The 27699-nt window shown below is 34.4% G+C and overlaps 1 protein-coding gene across 2 annotated transcripts; it reads left to right on the forward strand.

The window, feature by feature from the left end:
- The first annotated feature begins 438 nt into the window (after positions 1 to 438).
- LOC103504072 (probable L-ascorbate peroxidase 6, chloroplastic/mitochondrial) lies at positions 439 to 7930 on the forward strand. 2 transcript variants are annotated; one of them, XM_008468506.3, is made up of 12 exons: positions 439 to 805; positions 901 to 1044; positions 1383 to 1503; positions 1581 to 1681; positions 1779 to 1866; positions 2653 to 2720; positions 2801 to 2887; positions 5759 to 5833; positions 5920 to 5997; positions 6143 to 6247; positions 7253 to 7324; positions 7618 to 7930. In XM_008468506.3, exons 1-12 carry the CDS (start codon positions 500 to 502, stop codon positions 7768 to 7770), a joined length of 1398 nt encoding a protein of 465 aa, XP_008466728.1. In that variant the 5' UTR covers positions 439 to 499; the 3' UTR covers positions 7771 to 7930. The 2 variants fall into 2 exon arrangements, with proteins under 2 accessions (XP_008466728.1, XP_008466729.1); XM_008468507.3 differs by having other exon boundaries at positions 467 to 805; positions 7440 to 7930.
- Positions 7931 to 27699: the final 19769 nt, after the last annotated feature.

Below are 27699 nucleotides of genomic sequence, written 5' to 3' on the forward strand. Positions count from 1 at the left end.
ACATACGAAATTCGTATATTGGATTTAGAATATGAATTTAAAAAAAAATTATTGGCAAGTAACGATTATTTGAAAAAGGTTGAAAATGAACGTTGTATTTAAAAAAATTAAGGCAAATTGTTTTATAAAAACTACGACGATTTGATAAATTAAATATACGAAATTTGTGTATTAGTTTATAATATGAATTGATATATATAAACAAATTCTATAACACTACCTACGTAATCCTTTTCCTGAACACATTCTATCATAACCTTACCTACATAATCATTTCCTTAAACACATCTTATTTTAAAATATCTTATTATAATTCTAGATTTATAACGACACGGTTGTCATAATCCTAACCCTCTGTTATCCAACCCTTCCCCAAACCGCATGAGTGAGAGAAGAAGGGTGATTCAAACACGTTGCCAAACAAGGTTGGTTTGAGTAGGCCAGGTTGATCCAAAACAAAAGGAGAGAGGAGGCCGCAAAAAAGAAAAAGCCCCAAATAATGGCCGAGCATTTGGCCCTACTACTGACACTTCCATCGCATTCATCTCCAATTGCTTCTCCTTCGAAATACTCAATTCCAACCAAATCCATGGCTGCTACTGTTTTTGGAACCGCTGTCGCCGTCGCCGCCGCCTCCTCCTCCTCCGCCTCTTCAACATCTCGTTTCCTCTCCTCCGCCACCAGAGCTACACTATCTTTCTCTTCTCCTTCTCCTTCTCCTTCCCTCCTCTCTCGCTCCTCGTCTTCCTCCTCTTTCAACTTCCTCAGATCCTCTCCTCTCATTTCTCACCTTTTTCTCAACCAGGTTCCTCTCTCTCTCTCCCTTTCTGTTCATGTGTATGTGTGTGTTTTGATTAACGATGTCTATGCTCGGTTTCTTCTGCTTTTCGCTGCTTTCAGGGAAGGCCGAATTCTTGTGGATCAAATAGAAGATTCAGTGCCTCATCTACTCCGAAATGCCTGGCATCGGACCCTGAGCAGTTGAAGAGCGCTAGAGAGGATATCAAGCAGCTTCTGAAGACCACATTCTGTCATCCTATTTTGGTATCTTTGTGGTTTATGATTTGGAATGCTATTATCTATTAACTTTTATTGTCTCTCTTCAATTTGAATCGTGTGAAACTTTTTGCTTACGAGTTTCCCGTATATTTGGTCCTTATTTCACATGATAGTGATTGAATGTTTTGCTTGTGATAATTGCCAGTTTATGTTTGTGCTAACTACCGCGATTAAGTTGGAACTGGAAATAATTAGCAATGTTGGTGATGGGGTTCAATGTTTTGGAGAATCTAGAGTCACGTCCTCTAAAGAATGTTTTATTAATTTGTTTGGTGAAACTGGTTTCACCGACATGTATTTCAAAGTTGCTTCCTTCCATCTAGGTACGCCTAGGTTGGCATGATGCTGGAACTTACAATAAAAATATTGAGGAATGGCCACAGAGAGGTGGAGCTAATGGAAGTTTAAGATTTGATGTTGAGCTGGGGCATGGTGCTAATGCTGGTAATTCTTCAACAAATTACCGTGCATTACACTTGTTTTGACAGTTTTGTTCATTCTAATTGACTGGTCTTTTTCAGGTCTTATTAATGCCTTGAAACTCATTGAGCCTATCAAAAAGAAGTATTCTAACATCACATATGCAGACCTTTTTCAGTTGGCCAGTGCTACAGCTATCGAGGTCATAGAATTATCTATCTGTGGAACTAAGATTAACCCTTGACTGAAATTAAAAAAAGGATTGAATGTTCTAATGACTTGATTTAACGCCAATACAGGAGGCTGGGGGGCCCAAAATCCCCATGAAATATGGACGAGTGGATGTTGTTGGGCCGGAGCAATGCCCTGAAGAGGGGAGGCTTCCTGGTTAGTAGACTATATGGCCTGGCCTACATGGGGCAATCTGATTTTTTTTTAAAATATGAAACAAATAATCTGTAAATTTGTGTTTAGTAATTGACTTCCTTATGGGCGCCCTAGGAAGATTGCAGATGGAGGAAATATTCTAATGCTTAAGTTCAATTATAGGATTCATTGAAAATTACATTCTAAATCTCTATTATTTCATTCTGTGGCAACGATTTCAAAATAGGATCAGCTACGTTATAATGCCATGTACTGAATGATTGAAATATTGTGGTGTGAATTATGGACATATCATCTTGATAATGAATAAGTCAAATCTGTAGATGTGATCTCCGGAGTTGCTTATTTTGATTTACCTGCGTCATATTCTTGATCCCTTTTTTGTTACTTTACTTCTAGGCTTTATTATTCTTCTTATTATTATTTTTGTAAATCATGAACACTAAATTGATTTGGAGCCTGGACTATAAGAAGTGAGCCCAATTAGATAATTAGAAGGACGAGATGCTCAATTGTGATACAAGTGAAAGAAAGAGTAGGTGTAAGCATATCTCCTGCCTTTTACCAATTTTCTTGTAATGCTCAAAAGTTTGAAAAGTGCTGGAGTATTTCCTTATGCTGCTGAAGATTTAATTGTGATTTTAGGATAAATTACAAAACCTTTCTTTTTTGTTTCTTTAAATAGTCTTTTGGACAGTTTCTGATACTTTATCGCAAGATGCTGCATCTACCAACGCACTTGCTTCACTTTTTTCCACGTATTGTTAAGAACTTGTCTTTGTTCAGATGCTGGTCCTCCATCACCTGCTTCACATCTACGAGATGTTTTTTACCGCATGGGGTTGAATGACAAGGTATTGTGAATCAGTTTCCTATTTGAGTCAATACTTTCTGGATGCTTTCTTTGATTGATACAAGGTTTTTGGATCTTCAGGAAATTGTTGCATTATCTGGGGCACACACATTAGGCAGAGCTAGGCCAGAACGCAGTGGTTGGGGCAAGCCAGAGACTAAATATACGGTATGTTACCATCATCATGATATGAATGGAATATCATTTATGTGATTCAACAAGTTATTTGTTTATTTGATTGTTGTTCTGTGGAATGACATTTTGCTTATTGTGTGTATAATATGCTTATTAAGAAACATATTTTTGGGTGATTATTCCCTTTCTCTTGGGAACTGGTTTGTCCCTTAATGGTGCCAAAACGTCATTAATAGGTATTAACCTTGACAGCGTCGATCCGGTTTTTTATGCTAATACATTGGGTTGTATGGAGGATACTCTCCCCTTTAATTACTTGGGTTTCTCTATTGGAGGGGCCCATAATAGGAAAGAGGCTAGATCTCCCTTGAGGAGCGGTTCAGATATAAAATTGATAAATGGAGGAATGTCTCTCTCCAAAGGTGGTAGATTAACTCTTGCGCAGTCGGTTTTGAACAGCCTTCCTTATGATCTGTTCTCCCTCTTGCAAGCCCTGGTTGGTGTTATCAATAGAATGGAGAAAATGATCAGGGATTTTGTCTGGACGGGGGACAACTAAATCAGCTGCCCACCTTGTCAAGTGGGATACTACCTCTTGCCTGATTTGTTGTGGCGGACATGAGATTGGTTCTTTTAGGCAAAAGAACAATGCTCTTCTCACCAAATGTCTGTGGAGATTTTGTAAGGAAGACAATGCTTTATGGAGACGTTTAATCGTGGCCATCTACAACTTAGAGGAGAATGGTTGGTCTACTAAAGCTCCAAATAGGGGTAGGTCTTATAGGTTATGGGCTGACATTCTGAAACATAAAGAGATGTTCTTTAATTTCTCGGCCTTTTTTTTTGGGAGAGGGAACAAAAATCAAATTTTGGAAGGATAGTTGGTGTGAGGGTCAACCCCTGGCAGAAAAATTTCCTGGATTGTTTTCCATTGCGCTAAACAAGGATGATTTTGTGGCTGATTGCTGGTGTAATTTTAGTCACTCTTGGGATATGGATCTTTGAAGAAATGTGTTAGATAAGGAACTTGACAACGTGGCCACCATTTTGGAAATTCTTTATTTGTGGGCCCCAACAGATGATCGCGATAGCCTTAAATGGAATCTTAATGCTGCTTGTAGCTTCACTACGAAGTCTACCTTTCTTAAATTAACCAAAAGGCCCCCCACATTGCTGCACCACTAGTTCGTTACATTTGGAAGACTAAAATTCCGAACAAGGTGAAGTTCTTCTTATGGTAGCTTGCCTATAGAAGTCTTAACACCCACGAGAAACTTAAAAATAATTGTAGTACACTGTGCTCAATCCTTTGATGTGCTGTCTTTGCTTCAAAGACGAGGAGACCTTGGACCACTTATTTTTGCATTGTATCTTTACTAGGAAAGCTTGGAATACTCTGTTCAGAATCTTTAATTTGGAGATTCGTCTTTTTAGTAAGATTGGTAGTTGGATGCTTGATGGGCTCAATGGTAGAGACGTTAGTCCGAAGGGTAACTTTTTGTGGAGATTTGCTACCCGTTCCCTCTTGTGGAGACACAGGTTCTTGGTGGAGTAGGAATTATACCAAACACTTTTGTATATTACAACTTTTCTATGATTTTCAATAATTGGAAGGTCCTTATTCTTTTGTTTTTCTCTAGAAAAGCCCTCTTGTCCCTTGCCCTTATGTTGTTCTCTCTTGTTTTTTGAATATATTTGTCTCTTATCCAAAAAAAAAAGGAAACATATTTTTTTTCATTTGATGTGAAACCGTACATTTACAGTGGATGAAAATATGAACAATAGGTAAGATATAACAAACTCTTAATCGGATTACCATATTTGTGGCAGTGAGGTGATGGAAAGAAAAATATCACTGTATGATATTAAAAAACTTGAGTTGAAGAAACTGAACTCAATCAACTTTCATTGGCTTGTCCAGAAGATTACAACTTAGTTGGGACCTAATCTGTGCGATAAAGAGACATATTATTCAACTTATCTTTTATTTAAATTTATTCTAAAATTGATTAAGCTGCCTTTGGTCTTGCTATCTCAGACATTCGGTCTTGCTATCTCAGACATTCTTGGATCTTCACTCGCAGGATCATAGGAACTACTATAACCATCAAGGCCAGTAAACCACCCAATAGATTCTATTTGTATGCATTAGCCATTCTCTCAAAATGCCAACCTAATTGGAGAGAGCTTGATTAATTCATTCGCACCAACCAGCAACAAGATTGGGTCTTTCACAAAACTTATTTGATGGACCCAGTGAGTGAATGAAAATACTCCTATTACTTCCCCATGTTCCATTTGATATCCCACATCGTTTTCCTCTCCTTGGAGAAATCCCCCTCTATTACACACCAGGCTTGAGACTGCATTCTACAAATCTCAAGTCTTTGTATCAACTGGTATAGGATAGACTAAACAGTTCCCATCTATGGCGTAGGTTGTCCTGAACTGACTGTGGAATTAGCCTCGATTAATCTTAGAAATGCATGCTGGCTAAGCTTTATTTATTGTTCAACCAGACAATATTAATATCCAATTTTAATTAATGTTCAACTCAGCAATAGCTTATGTATTCATCTTGGATTTCTAGAATTGAGACATGATATGTTGTATTTAGTTTTGGAGCTTCTAGAAATGGTTAGTGTCACAATGCATGGAAAAGGATGAACCAGATTTGATATTCCTTCTATACTAGTTTTCATACGATGAAGAATAGATGGATTATTAGTTGATATGCTGAACTTAATCTTCTTTAGCTCTGTTGCTGGTCTTTTATACTTCAATTTATTTTTTCTTTCCAACCATATCTTATTTTGAATCATTTTCATTGCTTTAAATTTGCAACAGCATTTGCGCTGCTATTCTCATGAGATTCCTTTTGTTTTGATTTTTCCTTACCGACAGAAAGATGGACCAGGTGCACCTGGTGGACAATCCTGGACTGTACAATGGTTGAAGTTTGACAACTCGTATTTTAAGGTTTCTACCATATTGGCTTCATTTTATATCTTAAGAAAATAGTGAACTAGTTTTTGCTTACTATTTTTGGTCCATATTATATGTAGGATATCAAAGAAAAGATAGATGAAGAATTACTGGTGTTGCCAACTGATGCTGTTCTCTTTGAAGATCCATCATTCAAGGTAAAACATAGCATAAATTTCCCCACCCCATCTCCCTTCAGGAGACGTTATCGTGGTGACCAAAAAACATCTTCAATGAAGTTGGTCTTTCATAAGACAATCGAGAGGCTCAGTTTGTTTTCCATTTACCTATATTGTGTTGCAGGTTTATGCTGAAAAATATCTTCAAGATCAAGAATCATTCTTCAAAGACTATGCTGAAGCCCATGCCAAACTCAGCAACCTTGGTGCTAAATTTGATCCTCCAGAGGTTTGTTGTCTTGGATGCTATATTATTATTTTTTATTCTTGCTTAGGCGTTTTTGAATTACTGAACTTCCTTTTATCGAATACTTTGCCTTGGTGAATTTTCCTCTAATTAAACGCCTTTTGATGTCAATCCAACTTAGATTTATTGCACCATCGAATACCCTGTGTTTTCAAGCATTACATTATAAGACTATTAGATGGTTTTGGACTCTTGGTTGGTTATAAACTAGTTTTATGGACACGGACACTGTGATTATCCATTGAAAAAACTATATATGGAGAAAGTTACTTTTTTCCCCCTAGGTTTTGAGCGTAGTTTCCATTTGGTCAGTGGTCATTAGGGTTTCAAAATATCACACGTTTAGTTGTGAAGTTTTGAGTTTGATTTAAATTTGGTTTCTAGGTTTCAAAAGTTTACAATTTTATCATTTAATTTAAGTTTTTGTTTCAATTTGGTCCCTAATTTCAGATTTACACTTTTAACCCCGATTTTGATGGAATATGTTCAGTCTTTTGCATTAATGTCTGTTATTTGATTTAAGATAATTATTTGATTTAAGATAACTTCCATCAGTGTCTGTTATTTGATTTAAGATAACTTTGAAGTTATTTGATTTAAGATAACTTTGAAGTTATTTGATTTAAGATAACTTTGAAGTGAAGTTTTAAATTTTGTTTCAGAAGTGAAACTTTAACTGATTATAATTTTTAAAATTAATTAATAAAAATTAACACTATAGAGTAAGTGTGTTTTTAGTAGAAAATCAAGATTAAAAGTGTAATTTTGCAAACCTAGGGGTTAAATTGGAATAAACTCAAACTTGAAGGGCAAAACTTTAACATTTTGAAACTTAGAGATTAAATTGAAAACTTGAAATCAAATTTAAAATTGACTGAAGACCAAATAGAAACTAAACTTGAAATTTAGAGACCAAAAATGTTTTTTTTTTTCCAAAAACATATGTACTTAAAAGGCTCATTGAAAACTGCATTTTGTTGATCACAGGGTATTGTGCTTGATGCATCTCCGAAACCTGCAGGAGAGAAGTTTGATGCCGCCAAATACTCGTATGGAAAGGTTGTATGAATTACAAACTTTCATGTTTTCATTTCATTTCTTTGCACAATTGAAGTCTTCAGAAAATCTCATGTCTTCGTAAAATGTTTATCTTCTCTACTTGTGTCTACTGCAGGATTAAAAAACAAGTCTCATGTTTTGTTGTGCCACGTGTCTTTTAATAATACGAGTTGAAGCTTTATTCAAGTCCTTGGCATGTTGTGATGTCACGTCTAAAAAAAAAAACCTGGAAGTCTTAAAATGAAGGAGAAATGGAATAAGAAATTCAATAGTATTGCCTATTTGAATTGCAGAGAGAGCTATCAGACTCAATGAAGCAGAAGATTCGGGCAGAATATGAAGCTTTTGGTGGAAGTCCAGATAAGGCTTTACCAACAAACTACTTCCTTAATATCATTCTTGTGATTGCTGTTTTGGCCATTTTGACATCCTTGCTTGGAAACTAATTTGAGTTCTTGAATCTACTTTTCTGAAATGCTTTGTTTCTCAACAAAAACATCTTATAATTTCTCGATTTATTTCTTCTAGTTCTTTTAGTTCAACGATTTATATGGACGGTGAATTCAAACCTTTGACTTCTTAATCAAAGGTACATATTTCATTTTAGTTATGTTTATATTTGTTGAAATGTTGAAAATCTCACATTGAAAAAACTAAGGGAACTCGTATTCTTTTAAAATAAATAAGCTATTTCTCTCCTTATCAATGGAATCTCATGTTACTATTAAATAATATTGAGTATGGTAGTTCAAACACCCATGGGAAATAATTAAATGTGGTTTTAGTGTCTGCCACTTAAAGTAACATTAGATACTATGTGAAATGCACACATATTATGCCTCTCAGTCTTACCGCCCAGGTGCCACACCGCAAAGAATTTCTTGATTAAAATGTTATTTTCAATTACTTAACTCACTAAGGTTACGTTTTTATTTTGACTTTTGAATTTTTGTTTAAGCTTACGTCAATCAATGTGAGCTTTAATGAAAGCTTGGAGGTTCAAAGTGTGAAATATTAAAACATACCTATTATTTGGATATGCCAAGAAAGATATATGGTCTAACGAGTTATTTTATTCTATTCTTGCAAAATCGTATATTTGCTCATGGGTGGAACAAGTTATTCTATTCTAGTCATGGTTTTTCTTGACTATATGGTTCATCTAAGAGAGATCGAGTTTCAAGAAATATAAATGGTCTTTTTAATACACAATTGTATAAATCCCTAAGAATTTCAATTGTGTTTATATTCATTCATTAGTGTAGGAATGGAGTATACGAAGGACTGTGGTTATCCGACCTACCTCTCTATCTATCTCTAAGATGTTTGGATTTTTTAAAACTTCATGGACAAGTATAAGAGATAATATTTCCATTTGGACCAAGACACAACTTTTAGTTGTTTAAAGAACAATTAAAATAAAGAATGGTTAGGAACAACGAATCACTTTATGATAAGTAGATTGATTTTGCAAGTTTGTTATTACGGGTAGTTCCTATAAAGGATTGACAAATGACATATACAATTTAAATTCCCGAAGTAGTTGCTACATAGTTGGTTCTCATCTTTTAAAGACTAAGGGTGTGTTTGGGGAAGGGTTGATTTAGGGAAGGGTTAGTGTTATGATAAAACTAGTGTTATGTTAAACTTAGTTTTATCATAATCCTTGTTTGGGGGAAAGGTTTAGAAATGTAGTTTTATGATAATGTGTTTGGGGGAAGGGTAAGATGTGAAGAGTTAATGGGATTTTATGATAAGATGTGTTTGGGGGAAGGGTTAGGTGGGTAGGTTTATGTGGATTTTATGATAAAATTTATTTGGTGAAAGTGTTATATGGGTTGGGTTAATAGTTCTTTTTATGTAGTATAATATTTTTTAAATTAGATTGTAAATATGAAAAAAAATTTATTGCATACTTTTTTACGAAAGTGTCGAACCCGTGTTATTGCAAATAATTTATTGTATGTGTAATGTTATTAAATTAGTACAGACAATTGTCCAATTTCAAATTAATTTCTGAACATATTGTAAAATTCATTTTTTAAAAAGACAAATTAATTATTTCGTATTTGTAATCGGCGATAGCGATGTCCCCCATTTTCAACATATATAAATAGTCGTTATAACGCTTTGGTGAAATTGTGACTATTTTCCTTAATTTTAAATAAACATTATGAAGGAAAAAATAGTTCTTTACAATAGCAAATGCATAAACAGTTAACATCATACAGAAAAAAAGGTAAGCAAATAAGAAGCAACCCAGGTCGGTACAAACGTAAACTATCTCGTGATGTCTCGTAAGAGGACTCTACAAAATTCCTCCCTCTCATCCTCAAGCATGAGTACGAAACCCCGAAGGTCGTCCATACGAGACAGAAGATGCCTTTGCAATAGCGTCCTATCCAAACTCGTTAATTCTCGCATCTCACGCAATATCCAGAAGAATTCCGTGCGCACATGGTTGTCATTTGCAAGGGCGCGTTCAGGCCACTCCGCAATCTGCCTGAGTTGCTCGTTTGTTTGGTCGAGCGCTAGATGTATGCCTTCAACATCCAAGTCTCACTGACTTCCCCTCTTCCTCTTGGATCCACTCAATCCGGTTCTACCCTCTGAAGCGCGAGAAGGTCAGGATGCACGTACATCATCCTCCGAGAGGTCAATTCCCTGGCTGTACACGGGCGGGAACTCCTCGTTTCCATCCCCCATATCAAATCTATCATACCCGCCAGGCTCGTTAGACCCTATGTCGGCGAATGTCTCAACCAACCGATCCGTCGCCCTATTGCGACCGAACACATTTGTAAGTTCGTCGTAATACGGGAACGATTTGTTCAGGAGTCCCTTCGCTGCAGGATGCGACTGCGGGGAAAAAAAATATCACGTATGAGTACTGATTGAAAAATTGTTAAGTAAATGTACATTGTGAACGTTGTGTGACGTTTATATTATTTTCCTTACCCTAACTCAATTATCAAATAATTCTTTCTCCGGAATGATACATTTCTCGTCATCGTTCCACCCAAAGTCACTGCACGCTGGCCCCCGCATTTCGGCGATGGCCTGGAATGTTCGCTTCAGTGTCTTAATTCTACAATCAATTACAGTCGTTGCTTGGACCTGACATCCAGGTAGTTTCTCCGCCATCATGCGTACCAACTGGGCGAGGTAACCTGGGCGGAACGTACCATTATTCGATTTCCACTAGAAGAATTTTGGCCTTTAATGTCGGTTTAAAACCGACATCAAAGGCCTTTAATGTCACTTGGCAACCGACATCTTTGTGAACGTTATTAAAGGCCTTTAATGTCGGTTGGGCTTTAATGTCGGTTTAAAAACGACATTAAAGGCCTCTTTAATGTCGGTTTAAAAACGACATTAAAGGCCTTTAATGTCAGTTTTAAACCGACATCTTTGATGGTGTTATTGAATCCCTTTAATGTTGGTTGGGCTTTAATGTCGGTTTAAAAACGACATTAAAGGCCTCTTTAATGTCGGTTTGTAGTTTTCAACCGACATCTTTGATAGTGTTATTGAAGCCCTTTAATGTCGGTTGAACTCTGATGTCGGTTTAAATCGACATTAAAGCCTAGTTTTTGGATTCATTTTTACAAATTTATTTTTATTTAATTGTTACATTATTGTTCTATAGACGACATTGGGTCAATGTAGATAAATATGTTTTTCACCCGCCAACAAATCAATGAAATTCATATTATGTTAGAAACTATAATATTTGTCTTTTACATTTGAATACACAAAATAAAATATTAATATTATGTTTATATATACATTCTACAATAGTACATGAAAAAAGATTCTAATAAAAGAATTAAATAATTAAAAATCCTAAATGCCTTCTCAGTCTTCAATTTTCAACAGTCGCTTGGCCATTTCAGCACAATCGCTTAGCTTTCAACCCGATATCACTTCAATTATCTACAAACAATATCCAAATAAACCATTTATATGAATAACAAAGCTGTTTGAAGTACTAAAATTGTAAAGAAGGATGAAAAGTTCTTAAGATTTTATATCCACACCCCAATCCACATAACTCTCTTCAGTCTACCTCATCCATCAGGCTTTCCTAAATCTCTTCAATCTAATATTAGAGATATTCCATAGATGCAATCATATACAATCCTTTTCCCAAAAAAAAAAAAAACATTTTATGTGGCAACCTATGAACTCTTGTAATTGATTAGCTCATAATATTGCCCACCAAATGAATAATCAACATTTTTTTACATAACATTATTATGAAAACCAATATCAATCTATAAAGAAATAAGCAACATCAACACAATAAGCTGAAAAGTAAAGCAATCATATTTTTATACCTTGGGTGTGGAGAACCCTTGATTGGCTTTTGGCCATATTTCCTCCATGAATAATCATCATATCTGCTAGCTTGTTACTAATCGTGGGCACCTTAATCGACCGCTTCACTCTATGCTTCACTCTAGTGTTATTAAAGGTCTTCCCCTTTCCTACCATTGCATTTCATAACAAAAATATCAACACAAAATACACAATCAACAACCAACAATCCATTTGAAGCATCATTTAATCTTTAGAACACAAAAACACTGTGTAACCAAGAATTTACTTGCGACTTATGCATTCATAAAGTGTGTTCAAACTAGAAAGCCCTTTCTCATTGGATTAATAGGAAGTAGGGTATGACTGTTCTAAATGGGGAGGGAAAAACAGATAAAGGAGAAATTTTACTAAAAAATTGCCAAGGGAAAATGAGCAGGTGTTAAAATTTGCCAAGGGAAAACAAATAAAGTAGGGTATGCCAAGGGAAAGCTTTACATACCTTTAACTCTTCTTCTTACATTTCTAATGATAAAAAAGCTGCTCGAAGCCAAGAAGATTAATACTGATATGATTGGCACAACTACTAGAACTATTATACTCTTGCTTTCACTTTGTTCTACAATCGCAAAAACATTAAAAAAAAGACATAGATTTTCATTTGAATTTAGGTGAAAAATGAAGAGAAGCAGCTAAACTAGTACCTAATTCTCAAGCAGCCTCTCTATAAAAAACACATCATCTTGAGATCCAACATCACGGGCAAATCTAATATCAAGCAAGTTTATAAGGGAACTCAAATTTGATTTTCCAAGTTTATAAGGGAACTCAAATCACAAAAGAGTAAACTATACATAAACAAACTTGTAATTTAAGTCTGCAAACTTGGGTTTCTATAACAATTATGGAAACAACTTTTTCTACTGCTGCAACAAGCATTCTTCCATTATTTGGACTTTGTTGCACCACCCTAATTTAGTTGTTAAACATATTAGTACATTACGATGCAGAGGTGATGTTTTATAAATAATACTAGGTGCAATTTAATATGAAGAAATCAGAATTAAAGCATGAGTTTAAGTTTATACCTTAAAAATGCCTACACAACTACCACTTTTAATTTTCCAGTACCTGATCTTGATACTAATATCAAAAGAGCACAAATGAGATCATCTTTACTAGGGTGAAAGTCTAAAGTGATTGGCCATGCTGTAAAATATCTCAGAGCCAAGTAGAAAGAGTCATTATTCTTAAAAGCTTAACAAAGAAAATTCTTGTATTCTAGAATATTGCAGGCAGTTGTCAGACTATAAGAATACAAGATATAATGGATTAAGGCCATTTGATAAAAAAAAATTGGCTCGCTTACATTATCAACATCCCAAACCTTGACAGTCCCATCACCTGAAGTGTTGTGATCCTTTAATGTCCTTGGGCTAAAGCGAACATCAGTTATCCATTATGATGTTCATCAAGTATAGACCTCACTTTAAAAGACTTTGTGTACTATATTGTAGCCTGCACCATAAAATTGTTAAGAAATGTCCTAGAAACTAAACATACTGCATACATACTTAAATTAATCAACATAGCACCATACTTGATAAATCATCAAGAACATTAAAAGTTTGACCTGTAAGAGATTTAATAATTTTGATAACCCATTTAATAAGAATATATTTAACCTTTTTATCACTCCCACCACCTGCAAGTAATTTTTCATCAGATGAGAAGTAAAAACATTCAACCTTTTTTGTACTTAGAAGGAATTACACAAATTTCCTTTAGGGTGGAATAGCTAATTTACTTGCAAAAAAGCAATTATACTTGCAAAGAAAAAATACCTCACGTTTAAAAAGAATAATACTTACCTAATGTTTGGCTCATAGTTTTCATGAAGTTTTTTTTTTTTTTTTCAAAAGTAAAGCATAAAAGAGAGTTTTCCGAACTATGGAAAAGCTTGTGATTGAACCTTCAAGCATTTAGCAACAAATGTTTTCCAATTTAGAGATTTGTGTAAAGAACCCATCTGATCCATATTCATTCGCCGAATAAAGTCATAAATTAGCCAACATCACTCAATCTCCATCTACCTACTAATTCAGCTGAAGCAATTATCTACTAATTAAATGGTGAAGAGATTTTGGCATCTAACCCTTAAATCAAGGAACCCAATTTTGTATCTATTAATTAAACTATGGTAGAATTTCTACAATCTGAGCAATCTTCTTTTAATCACCAAATAGGTAGAATTTCATTAAAATTAAGCCCAACTAATTACCTCTTATTGAGATCTCAGGTACTATCACTTGTACGAAATTTGGAGCTTGATTTCAAATGGGTTCTTTAAACTTTGAAGTGAGTGGTCTATATTTCCTACAAACATAACAAAAGCCACATTACAGAGAATATGAGGAGGTGATTATTGAAGGTGAAAAGGAAATTAAATCATCATCAACACATTTTATTTTAGGTTAGAAATAAAGAAGAAGCCAAAACAAAGCCAAAAAATGAAGATTAATAAGCAATAAGCAATAAGCATGGAAAAACTCTCAGAATCAATAAGCATGAAAAACTAAGTGTCAAAACGAGGGCCATGATCATCTTCAAAAGCTGGAATGTGGACCATTTCTTACCCTGTAACTTTAATGTATTTCCCTTTAGATATTGCCATTGGCAGAATGAAGAGGCTACAAAAGAATCAAAACCACAAGGTGGTTCTGAAACACTACTGGTGGAATTGAAAGGAAAAAAAAAATACAATAAGTGAGGTTTGGGAAAATTAGCCATTGAAGAAAGTGGGAGAGAAATTTTGGTGGGTAATTGAAGGATTGGATTTGTGTGCCATATATCCACTCTCAGAATCACCGAAAATCAACATAAAAACATCGAACAACATAATCATCCATGTTTAACATCCAGACACTTAGAAGTAAACATATAATAATAATAGTAATAAAATCTCACACCATTCTACCATCAAAACGTCTTGTAAGATCAGTACACAAAGAAAACCATAAAGAAAAAAAATGAAAACTACTTATGTTTTTGTAGAGATGGAAGAAGAGATGTACCGAAAAGCATGGATGATTAAAAGGAAAATATGGAAGAAGAGATGTGAGGAGATCGTAGATCGTAGAGATACGAGACGTAGAGATGGAAGAAGAGATGTGAGACGAGAGATATTGAAGGAAGGAACGGAGGCGGCTGCTAGTAGGTTAAAGAAAAGCAACGCAAACCCTAACTTAAAAAGGAAAACATTAATTTTATAAAAATAAAAAATAAAGATTAGCTTCAATGTCGGTTTTAAACCGACATTAATCCCTCCTCTTTAATGTCGGTTTTAAACCGACATTAAACATCCGTGTTTTTAAAACCGACATTAAACCTCCGTTTTTATTTTTTCCAACCGACATTAAAGGTCAAATTTCTTATAGTGTTCCATCCCCTCATTGACACCAACTCCATTAAACACTCCACAAGAGTGCCCTCCTCCTTCTTCGTCCAGACATGTCTCAGGGCACGGTTTGAGGTTGACATACTGAGAATGACAAATTACAAAAAATACATGGAGTACGTTAGTAATTTCACAATTTTACATTTAACAGTTCAAAACAAAAGGCACGCGTACATTTCATATGCAACAGTACATTTTACAGGTGATAGAAATTCGCATACAATCGATAACTTCTAATGTAAAATTGTCTTATCTAAGTGTTACGCAACTTCCAATCAGTGAACATCGATTCGGCTAATTCATCGCGCCACTGAGACCACTCGTTTGTCGTCTCAATATACTGAATGTCTTCTGAAGCGAACGTCGTTGCGTACGTGGAGTCTCCCTCGTCCACGTCGTCGCAATATGTCATTTCTCTGTTGATCAAATTGTGGAGCAAGCAACATGCTAGTATAGTGCGACACTGGACTTGCAGGGGATAGTAGGATTTCCCACGAAGAATGACCCAACGACCCTTAAGAACACCGAAGGCACGCTCAATGGCATTCCTTGCCGAGGAGTGCTTCATGTTGAAGTACTCCTCAGCATTTGTTGGCGCATTTCCTCCACCACGCCACTCTTGCAAATGGTACCGCTGGTCTCTGTACGGGGCCAGAAACCCCTCCGCATTTTGATAACTCGCATCGCACAGATAATAATATCATGTTATTAAAATACTCGTTTAAGCGCTTCGAATAGGTAAGTAGAAAGCGGCATTGTTTTATTATAAATAAGATTTACCCTTTGGCACTTGTAGTCCATTTTCTCGTGACAGGGCATCACGTAGAATCCGCGAGTCTGCCGCCGGTCCTTCCCAACCGGCGAGGACATAAACGAAATCCCCTTTCGTGTCGCACACGCCCAGTATGTTCGTGGCAATTTCCCCCTTACGCGTTCTGAATATAGCCGATCTGTTGCGGGAACGTTCACCTTTATGTACGTTCCGTCTAACGTGCCAAGGTAATTCTGCAGGTTGTAATAAACATGCCGATATAAGTGCGATGTACATTAAGGTCAAATACATTAAACTTGTACCATGCCCACCTTGAAACACTTCCAACGTTGATCATTGCAGTTGTTTGTCACCGGAACATGTCAATTTATCAACTCCTCGTATAGTCGGACGACAGCCAATAGTACAAGGTTGTCGCGATACTATCTCACCGGACCATACAAATTCCCTTTGAATTAAGCGGTTCTTCACGTCATGGGCAAGGACGTGCAAGAACATTGCTACCATTTCCTCGATGTCGACAATCTCGGTGGACAAAATACCAGATACAGTCTGAAGTAAATGACATAGAATTGCGAATATTCGCCTGTCCATTCGCGTGCTTTGGCGACACACGAGATCTGACTCGTGTATCATGCGGAAGTACGCAAACTGCCTTATTCTATGGCGTGTATCAGACGGTGTATATGTGATACGCCTATTGTCGTTCATTAGTAGCTTCAACGTTAGTAAGATCTGACGTTGGGCCAGCGTGAACACAGTTAGGACGCCAAGGAGTTTTTGTTGGTCCATTACAAACTATGTAAAGTTTCCTAAAAATATGTACTAAGTGAATTAGTACAATATCCATATACATTGGGAAAAATCCGTAATTAAAGCTTATTACGCACTTACTAATACCCTAAACTTAGTAATTTGCTAAACCCCCTATTTAATATGCGGTACATGTCATGTATGAAGTTTATTAGAAGTTCATTCACTCACCTATACTTTATGCCTAATTAGTTCTTAAATTTTACCTACGAAACTTAATCATAACTATTCTTTTCATGTATAAAAACTTAATGGAAGAAATATGTACCATTTTTTCTTTAGTAACAAATGGAAGAAGTAAGGACAAAGACAATATTAATTGGTATAATATTATTTCTTTTATAAAGTCTATCAAATTTTAATAATATATTTTGTTAGATTTGCATTTCTTTAAGAAATGGTTATGTACTCATTTTCGACTCTCTATCTCATTAATATCAATTTTTCTTAAACTAGGTTTACGATTTTCTTTTTGACAAAATGATTTGGTAGATTTTACGAAAAAAATATAAAGTAAGAAAATAGAAATAAGACTTTCAATATTTTTTTCATAAAAAAATTGTAAACTTGTAGACTTGCTTGTAGAATTGCTTTTATTGTCTTACTTACAACGATTTTTCAAACTTTGAAAACTTTTTTATTACAAAATTGTGAAATTAGAAAAATTGGTATGTTAATTGTTTTAGGTTATTTGCTTTATTTCTGTTCGTTATAAACATTGGTAAGAAAATCGGGTTTAAAGGACGTTTGTTGAACGTGAAACCTAATTTGAACAAAAATCCAAAACGTACAATGGAAAGAAAAATAATATTATTCAATGTATATAAATGAAATGTCCATCAAAATAAATTATTACAAAAGAAATAGTCATAAGCCATCAAAATACATACATACATAATTTATAGTGTACTTAAATGAAAAAATAGAACATGGAAGCTTAATGTACATATGCGTAACTCATAATACCTCTTGTAAGTATGGGATAACGAGGAACGTTCTGAAAAAAAAAAAAAAGGAACAAGTTAGTACACGTTTTTGAAATGCAACCTAATTGAAAAAAAAAACGGAAGAAGTGCATACCTTGTATTGAGAACCATTGACCCATTATTCAAACCGTAAAAAAAAAACCATTCAAAACAAAAAATAAAATTTAAAAACAAATGTTAAGTTGCCTCAGAGTATAGAAATTGGTTCAATAACTTGAACCATATTTCATCGTGTTTCAAACATCAATTAAGAGGGATAAAAACAAACAACAAATGCAGAAACACATGTAAAAAAATAGGCAGAAAGTAGGTGATAAACATCACACCAACATACGGGCAAGAACAGGGCAGAAACGGTGAGAGAAGAATGCAGAAACTGGGAGAGAAGAAGGCATACAAACATAAGCATACAAATCGTGAGATAATAAGACATAGAAACATAGTGAACATACAAAAGATGGCAGAAACAGTGAGAGAAGAATGCAAAAGCAGAGAGAGAAGAAGGCATACAAACATAGGCATAAAAACCGTGAGAGAATAAGACATAGAAACATAGTGGACATACAAAACATGGCAGAAAAATTGAGAGAACAATGCAGAAACAGAGAGAGAATAAGGCATAGAAACTTAGGCATAAAAACCGTGAGAGAATAAGACATAGAAACATAGTGGACATACAAAAGATGGCAGAAATAGTGAGAGAACAATGCAGAAACAGAGAGAGAAGAAGGCATACAAACCGTTAGAGAATAAGACATACAAACATAGTGGACATACAAAAGAAGAAGAATATGAACAAAGAGCCATTTACCAACGAAAGAAGAAGAAGAATATGAAGGACAGACCCAAGCAATGAGAAATGGAAGTGGTAAATGATAAGTAGAAAACAAGTTTATATAGAGAGGATATGGGGATTAAATATGGAAATAAATGACCCAACCAAGAAAAGGCAATGGAATCTCTGCAAAAGTAGACTAGAAGATAAGTCAAACAACTGTCAAAAGTAGATTTACCAAGCTTTTCTGCAACCAAGTACACATCAGAAGATAAAGACAAACTATTGAAGAGACAAAACAGAAATGAATAGATTCTGGAAAAATCTATATATATATATATGAAATGAAGGACAAAAACAAATTGAAGGACAATAAAGTAAACCAAAGTAAAGGTAGGCAGAAACAAATTGAAGGGCAAGAAAGTAAACCAAAGTAAAGGCAGGGCAGAAACAATTTGAAGGGCAACAAAGTAAATGAAACTAAACCGAACCAATGAAAACCTAACCAACAAGTAAACCAAAGTAAACTGAAAAGTAAGCAAATAACACATAATCGAAGGCAAACAAAATTTTGTACAATATAAAGGAAGAAGACAGAATGCAAGATATATTGGAAGAAGACAGAATGCAAGATATATTGGAAGAAGACAGAATGCAAGATATATTCGAAGAAGACAGAATGCAACATATATTGGAATAAGACAGAATGCAAAATATATTGGCAAGAAGACAGAATACAAGATATATTGACAAAAACACAGAATTCAATCCGAACATATTGGCAAGAAGACAGAATGCAATCTCGACATACATTACATAAATCAGAAAAGATATTCCTAATCAGAGTATATACACATATGGAAAAAATGGTAAGAAAATAAGTTTGTCTAAAAAGATAAAACTCATCATCGGCTATGGAATTGGATTAAAAAAGAGTCCAATATCTCTCTGCCAAGCTCGATCGGCAACCATTGGCAGACAAGGGATGAAGTTTCTGTCTTATCAGATTAGGAATAACGAAATGCCAAGCCAAACACCCAGCTGCAACAATGGAACTTCGAGCAGCAAGGATTTTGCAATTAGGATCGCCTTCAACAAAACGAATTTGGAGGCAAAACTATAACCAAAAGGTTATCGTGTTTGGAGCCAACACCGTGGAAGGGTCGGCTTCAACAAACACGACGGGTCCTTTCGGGAGTGAGAGAGACGGATGAGAGAGATGTAGATAGAGATTCGGCTAAACGAATCGTTCCCAATCACCCAAACCCTAACCCCAAAATCTATTTGCAGGAACACGGATTGAGGAAGAACAAAGAACCAAATAAGGAGAAAAAAATGATTCAACGATTCAACGGAATAGAGAAAACAGGCAATGAAACAGACGGATTGAAAGAACACGCAACCATTTTTGCATGAAGACGGATTGAGGGAGAACAATCAGTGAACAACGATTCAACCATTTCTTGAGGAAGAACACAAAACAAAATAGGAACAACACATCGAAAGAGGGGGAGCACACCGAAAGAAAAAGAACACACCGGAAGAGGAAGAACACAGAACGGGGCGATTTGAGGGGATTTAATGAGGGAGAATTACGAAGGAAGGGAAAAAGGGTTTCGAACAAACACGGATTGAGGGGAAATGGTAAACGCGGATTGAAGGTGAAGAGGCGGGGAGAGTTTCGGTCGAAAGAGGGAGATTGAATCCGTGTTAAGGAAACGTTTTAGGGTTTCCTTAATACTCGGCCCAAACGGGGGTTAGGGTTGGGCTAATCCAAGTCCACAGTGCCAACCCTAACCCCAAACAGCCCCTAAGTGTGTTAGGAGCATTTGTCGACAAAAAGATCGTCCTAAGATGATCATCACATGACTATTGAAAACAAATCCAATTAGATGGTTCTATTTCTCAATCTTTCTAACTTGTTCCTATAGAACTAAGGTCGAAAAGATTGAAAAAAATCTTAGGTATCAAATGAACACCAAAGGGAAGAATATCTTACAAATAGAAACTAAACTCAAAATTTAAGTTAAAGGTATAACATTTTGAAATCTAGTGATAAAATAAAAACTAGGTTCAAAATCTTAGAATCACATAAATATTTTCTTTGAGTTGGACAACTACAATTTATTAAAAATATAGAGACTAAATTTAGTAATTTGGATTTACGAAAATGTAAAGTATAAAAAGTATTGATAGGGTATTTTAACTAGAATTGTTGGTCACATCCCTTATCAATGCTTGAAGAAAAACCATGAAGCTGTGTCCAGGAAGATCCTTCACACCAGTTTTTATTTGCTTTTTTAATGCTTACTTACTTTATTTATTTATTTGAAATACACATTCTAAACTAATTATTTAGTACTTTGATTATAAAAGAAATTAATTACTACTGAAATCATTTAATATTTGAAGATATATTGTTAGATGAACTTTTGAATCAACCAGCCATTTAAAATAATATTAGAGTGGAAGTTTTGGGTTTAAATTTCTTCAAATTTTTAGTCATTAAATTTTTAATCGTCTAATGGTAGGCTTTGTAGTTTTAGTCAATTTTAAATTTGGTTATCAAAGTTGATTGTTATCATGATCTGTTAAATAATTTCAGAAATCAGTCTCTAGCTTTTTAGGTTACGATTCTATTTTGTCTATAAGTTTCAAAATTTTATAGAGTTAGTTGTTAAGATTTGAGTTAGATTTATGTTTAATCTTTAAATTTCAAAGTACTACAATGTTACTTTTAAGTTGAGTTTTATTTCGATTTTGTCTATATATTTTAAAATCTATCCATGTAATCTTAATCTTTAATAAATACACACGCTCAATCTTTAATAGTTTTTTTTAGTACAAATTGAAAGTAAGAGATTTGAATTTGAAACCTTTTGATTCTCAGTATATATTAGTGTTTGTTGAGCTCTTGTTGGAAAAAAATAAAAAATTAATCTTTTAATGTTAATGCCTAACAATTAATTTTAGAAAAATTATAATTAAATAAGACTAATAAAATTTTAGATTATACCGAATACAAAAAAATTAAAAATCGAACTAAATGACAAAGTTGAAATAAAACTTAAATATGAAGCATAAAATGGTAACATTTTTTTTAAAAAAAATATGAGACTAAATTGATATAAACAAAATCTAAGAACTAATAATGTGATATCTTAAGACGTAGGGACCTGATAGAAACTTGACCAAAAGCTTAGACAACCAAAATGAAATTTTCCTAATAATTTTCAAGCAAGAAGAGATACTATGTGAAATACTTTACAATTTATAAAGAAAATGCTAACACTAACAACTTGTTTTAGAAAAAAAAAATTAACAATATGAGAGCAGGAGAACAAAAATTAAATATAATATAAAGTATAGAAACTAAAATAATATTTTAGTTTAATTTAAATAGAAAAATTGTCAAAATATTGATAAAATATTTATAATTCAGGTAAAAACAAATTGTAATCTGTGTTCCAGTGGGTTTTTATTAGCATTTTTTCTACTTTTAAAAATACTCCATTTAAATGTTATATTTAATTCAAAAAGTTAACTAATTAAAGTATTTATATTAAATAATTAAATAAATAATAATAGAAGAGAAATAAAATTAATTTACGACATTGTTAATATAATTAAACATAGCTCAATTGACACGAAACATGTAGTATTGGACTCGAAGACTTAGAGGTTAAAAGTTCGATACTCCATCTTACATATATAAATATATAATATCCTCTTCCTTTTGTTCCTTCCCCATGTAAAAAGGTCTTATATCTAAGAATGTTAATTAAATCCCTTATCGAGATGCTTTTTATCTTGGATAATTGTGATTTAGGTTTCAAGAAACTACACATCTATGAAACAAAAGTTGATTTTTATATCAGTGCCAAAATTGATATCAACGATTGTAAGATGAAACCTCAAAATTTTCTATGATACTGTAACTTACTTTTGATGGGCATTTACAACATTTTTAAAATGTTGAAAACATTATAACCTTTTGTCTAAAACATTAGTTGATTGTTTTTTTAGGGGGTGTTTGGAGGAGGGAAAGAGTTATGGGGGAAAAGGATAAAATGTTATGATAAAATGTTATAATCCTAGTGTTATGATAAAATGTGTTTGGGGGAAGAGTTATTATTGGTAGTGTTATTATAATATGTGTTTGGGGGAAGAAATATGAAATGTAGTGTTATGATAGTATATGTTTGGGAAAGGGATTATTATAGTAGTGTTATAATAATATGTGTTTGGGGAAAGGATTATTATTGTAGTATTATTATAATATATGTTTGGAGGAAGAGTTATGAGTGTAGTATTATTATAAAACTTGTTTGGACCAAAGATTACGTTAATTAGATTTATGTTAATTTTTTAAATAAGGAATGTTCATATAAGAATTGAAAATATATAATTTAATATTTTTTTATTCATGATCAATATTCAATTATTGAATTAGAATAACCCAAACATAATTATGTATATAGGTTTTCAAATATTTTTCTTACGTACTCAATTAGTAACGAAATATGATTTTCTAAAATAATTATATTGAGTCTCATTTAATAATTTTGTTTCTTCTCTTATGTTATGTCGTGCAAAATTAATTCGTAAATTTGTAAATTCATTAGCGCATTTAAACCAAATTATTTGTACGTGTACGCAACTTATAAATATTGTAAAAAAGAACTTCAACGAAAACACTACATTAATACGATAATACAACAATTAATACCATTACATTGGAAAGTGAAATGAAAATAAAAACGAATTAGATTCAACAGAATTTCAAGTTCGTTACATCATAAGACATAACAAGTTAGAAGAAGAACATATAGTCGAAGTAAGAAAAGTTTCATTACTACAAATACAACAAACAAACTAGTCATCGATTTTCTTGAAGAATGATGCTGCAGTATGGGTACTTCATATTGTCAGGAACGTCAAGGAAAGCTTTCATGTCATCGACGTTACGCATAAGTATACGCATTAAGTGACATCTATCCATCAATGTCAGCTCAGGGATGGCCTCCAACTGTCGGAAAACCTCTTGACGTGTTTCGCTTGCGTCTTGACGTTGTAGGACGCGCCATTCAACAATGCGGTTCAATTGTTCATTTCCGTACTCAATCGGAGTGCGAATTATGTCCCCACTATCTACAGAATGTCCTGCACGTTTTCGCTTAGACTCGCTTGAAGCATTCCGATGTTCACGGACCCGAGCAGTTCTGTTCCCATCAAATCATCAGGCGACATGTTCAAACCCTGACTGTACATTGACGGAAAGTTCGTATCTGGCGCAGTGTCAGCGGGAAATGCGTCATACCCAGCAGGATCGTTTGACCCAACGTCCGCAAAACTCTCCGTCCAGCCTCCCGTTCGATCTTTGCCAAACTCGTACGACAATTCGTCATAGTGGGGAAATGACTTATTAAGGAGGCCCTTTGCCGCCGGATGACTCTATATAAGTACAATAATAAATTATTAGTCCATTTATTGAAATATAGTACAGTAATTGTTCAAATGACTAGTAATGCACCTTGACCCAATCGTTGAAGACTTCTTTCTCTGCGACGATGCATTTCTGTTCATCATTCCACCCAAAACCACTGCAGGCCACACATCTCCGCAAGTGCATGGAACATTCTTTTCATCAATTTGATTCGGCTATCGATCGTTGAAGCATGAATATTACAACCGAGGATCTTGAAGGCCATCATTCTCTCCAGCTGATTTAAGTACTCAGGGCGAAAGGTCCCGTTGCCAGACCTCCACCCACCAGCATTGACCAACTCCACGAGGCATTCGATCAGGCTTGCCTCTTCCTCTTTGGTCCAACTGTGTTTAGGTAGTCTTGATGAACTTGTCATGCTAGAAGTCAAACGCAAATATATTATTTTCATTAATTTCCCTATGATTAGATAACATACATACGATTAGTTTCATAGTACAGTCAACTCCTACTGAAAAACAGTTTGCCATTAATTTACTTGCGTAACCAATACATTCAAAATAATTATATTCCAAAAACTATGACAAAATAAGACCCAGTGCAATGACTACTTAAGTATGAAAATGAATGGGGAACATTTAATTTTTCTACTGGTTACGCAACTCCCAATCAGTAAACATTTCTTCTGCAAGGTCGTCCCTCCATTGAGTCCACTCATTGGACGTCTCTATGTAATGAATGTCATCGACGGCAGTAGTCACATGGGTGGAATCAACCTCATCTATGTTGTCTTCTATATCAAAGTTTGTCATCTCTCTATTGATAAGGTTGTGGAGAAGAACACATGCGAGTATTGTGCGACATTGGACTTCTACAGGGTAGTATGATTTTCCCTACAGTATCGCCCATCGACCCTTCAAGACACCAAATGCTCGTTCGATTACATTACGAGCAGACGAATGCTTCATATAGAAGAACTCTTTCGACGTTGAAGGTGCATTTTCAGTACCACGCCATTCCTGCAAGTGGTAGCGTTGGCCTCTGTACGATGCCAAAAAATCATCGGCATTTGGGTACCCCGCATCAACTAGGTAGTAATACCCTGTGATCACATTGCACGATTAAAATGTCGCGGCTGTTAATTCCAAAATTGCAGTCATATGTACAATGTCGTAGGATATTACCCTTGGGCACCTTAAGGCCATTAGGTCTTGAAATGGCATCACGGAGGATGCGTGAGTCTGCAACTGATCCTTTCCAACTGGCAAGTAGGTAAACAAAATCTCCTTTCATGTCACACACGCCAAGTACATTTGTGGCCACCTCCCCCTTGTGTGTCCTATACCTAGCCTGGTCACTTGCTGGAACGTTGACTTTTATGTATGTTCCATCTAATGCACCTAGACAATTCTGCAACGCATAACTAAAGGTTATTGGGAAGATATAACGTTGTTGGGTTCAAAGTACGTAGTTGAAGAGAAATAGGTACCTCAAACCACCTCCATCTTTGATACGTGCAATCGTTATTACTGGTTGTGCTTTTTTCAAAAGCTCGTCATGAAGCCGAATAACGGCCAACAAGACCATGTTAAAATGACGGAAAATTGTCTCACCCGACCGCATGAACTCCTGTTGAATGACACAGTTTTTCACGTCGTGCACAACAATATGGAGGAACATTGCTACCATCTCCTCAACATCGACGACTTCTGTCGACGTTAGTCCAGCAACGATCCTCAGTAGGTGACAGAGAATGGCGAAACATCTTCGGTCCATTCTCGTACTCTGCCGACATACTACGTCTGAGGCATGAATCATGCGGAAATAGGCTAACTATCTAATCATATGCCTAGTGTAATGGGGGATGTGTGTTATCATTTTTGTGTCGTTATTTAATAGCTCCAACATTAGTACTAATTGACGTTGGGATGTTACGAACGCATTTAGAAGAGACGCAAACTCGTGTTCGTCCATTATAAATACTAGATTTACACCCTGTTCAAAAAGAATCCTAAAAACGCGTTACATTCGAATGCTATTAGCAAAATGACATTGGAATGCTATTACTTATACATCAAATTAATTATGATTCAAGTATGTCATAATAAAATAATGGAATGGAATCATGATTACTTGAAATTATACACAAACAACTAATACTTGAATCATAAGTGTTGGAAATATGTTCAAGTTTAACATAAAGTTTATATTTTATTAATTATTGTCACTAATTTTGTTAAATTCGTTTCAATTTTAGAGATCGTTGATAAAAAGCATATGCAAGTTTTAAATCAACCGAGGGCAGCTCGGTATTTCCAAAGAAACTATACCAAAGTTTGCATACGTGAAATACCCCAGTTTTTCTAATTTGATATTTTTGCCATCTATAAGAATTTTCCTATAATTATTTAGCAAATAAACTAACTCTAGACAATGAAAACTATGTTTATGTTTCCATTTATGTATATTAGGAAGTATACGTATTTAAATGGTATAATACATATTGCTCATTTTCAATTGAAATCTATCGTGAAAGTTTCAATTAATTTTACTTTTTCAATAGAGAGATTATCCGGTCTGTAAAAAGAAATCACAAATTGCTATATAGCTTTCAAAGTTTGATCTCTATTTTAATTTGAGAATGTATAAGAATAATCCATTAAAACAAAATAGTATCGTCCATATAATTTGTCTAACGATTAATGTCATGTTCTTATATAAAAAAATTCAAAATAATATAAATAATTATATTATTGCTTTTAGAAAACAGGCTTCTAAAATTAATATAAATAGTAGGATTCATGAAAACAATTCTTTCTTTTTCTACTTTCCCTTATTCTCATTACTATGCATCATCCACTCATATGTCTCCAATTTGACCACTCAATCTGTATTTTATAGCGTGTCAAACTGAACCTAATTCAACTGATGTACAGATGAATACGTTAATATGTTGTTAGAACATTTCTATATTCTTTGTTGTACTCTAAATAATTCAAAATTTACTATCTTGTTGGTTTTGAAAACTCTTTTGATTAAAAACGATACTAAACCTATATCTCCAGATCAAAAGTGTAATTATTACAAGAAAATTTTTAAAGTATAACAATTTTAGAGTTTCATTTGGTGGGATGTCAAAACAAAAACTTAATAAAATTTATAGCAAAGAGCCCAGATGCATAGTATTTTTTTTTTAATCAAATTTCAAAAAACCACCAGAAGAGTGAAGTGAGCAAAGGGTTTGAGTTTAGACAAGGAAAACTATTATTAAGTTAAAACGACTTTGTAAGAATTAATACAATTTACATGCTATAGTTCGAAGCATTTCATATAACATAAATAAATTGTAACGAAAGAAAAGAATTAATTACAAAAAACAACTAAGTAGACAACATATACATCGACTTCGTAAAAGGAGTTTTATAACCGTAGTACCTCATTTACTTATGCTTAAACCTTTACAACCTGAAGATATAGACAAAAAATGAGTTTATCATTACATATGCGTGCCGATAAAGATAACGTATTGTAAAAAAATGAAGGACAAAACGAAAATGAAACATACCTTAACCACAAATGGAACTTCACAAATCCATGGAACCGTTCAAAAAATCAAAGTGTGAGTACATAATGTATATAAAAGAAGGTAGCCTCAGAGTTAATTTGATTCCCCCAAAGACGTTCAAGAAGAACGCATTTACGGTACCATTTTGTACGGTGGACTTGATAACATCATATGTAAAACAGAAGCAACAAAAGAGAGACATAAAATAGAGATCCTTCTAATGTGTTTCATGGAGACATAT

This window comes from Cucumis melo, chromosome 3 (assembly GCF_025177605.1).
Source record: "Cucumis melo cultivar AY chromosome 3, USDA_Cmelo_AY_1.0, whole genome shotgun sequence".
NCBI classification, from domain to species: Eukaryota; Viridiplantae; Streptophyta; class Magnoliopsida; order Cucurbitales; family Cucurbitaceae; genus Cucumis; species Cucumis melo.

Excerpts from the sequence above, each read along its gene's own strand:
- LOC103504072 (XM_008468506.3), top strand. The coding sequence starts at position 500 with ATGGCCGAGCATTTGGCCCTACTACTGACACTTCCATCGCATTCATCT. Across the intron at positions 1,867-2,652 it reads TGAAGAGGGGAGGCTTCCTG|ATGCTGGTCCTCCATCACCT; the intron begins GTTAGTAGACTA and ends GTCTTTGTTCAG. Across the intron at positions 6,248-7,252 it reads CTAAATTTGATCCTCCAGAG|GGTATTGTGCTTGATGCATC; the intron begins GTTTGTTGTCTT and ends TGTTGATCACAG.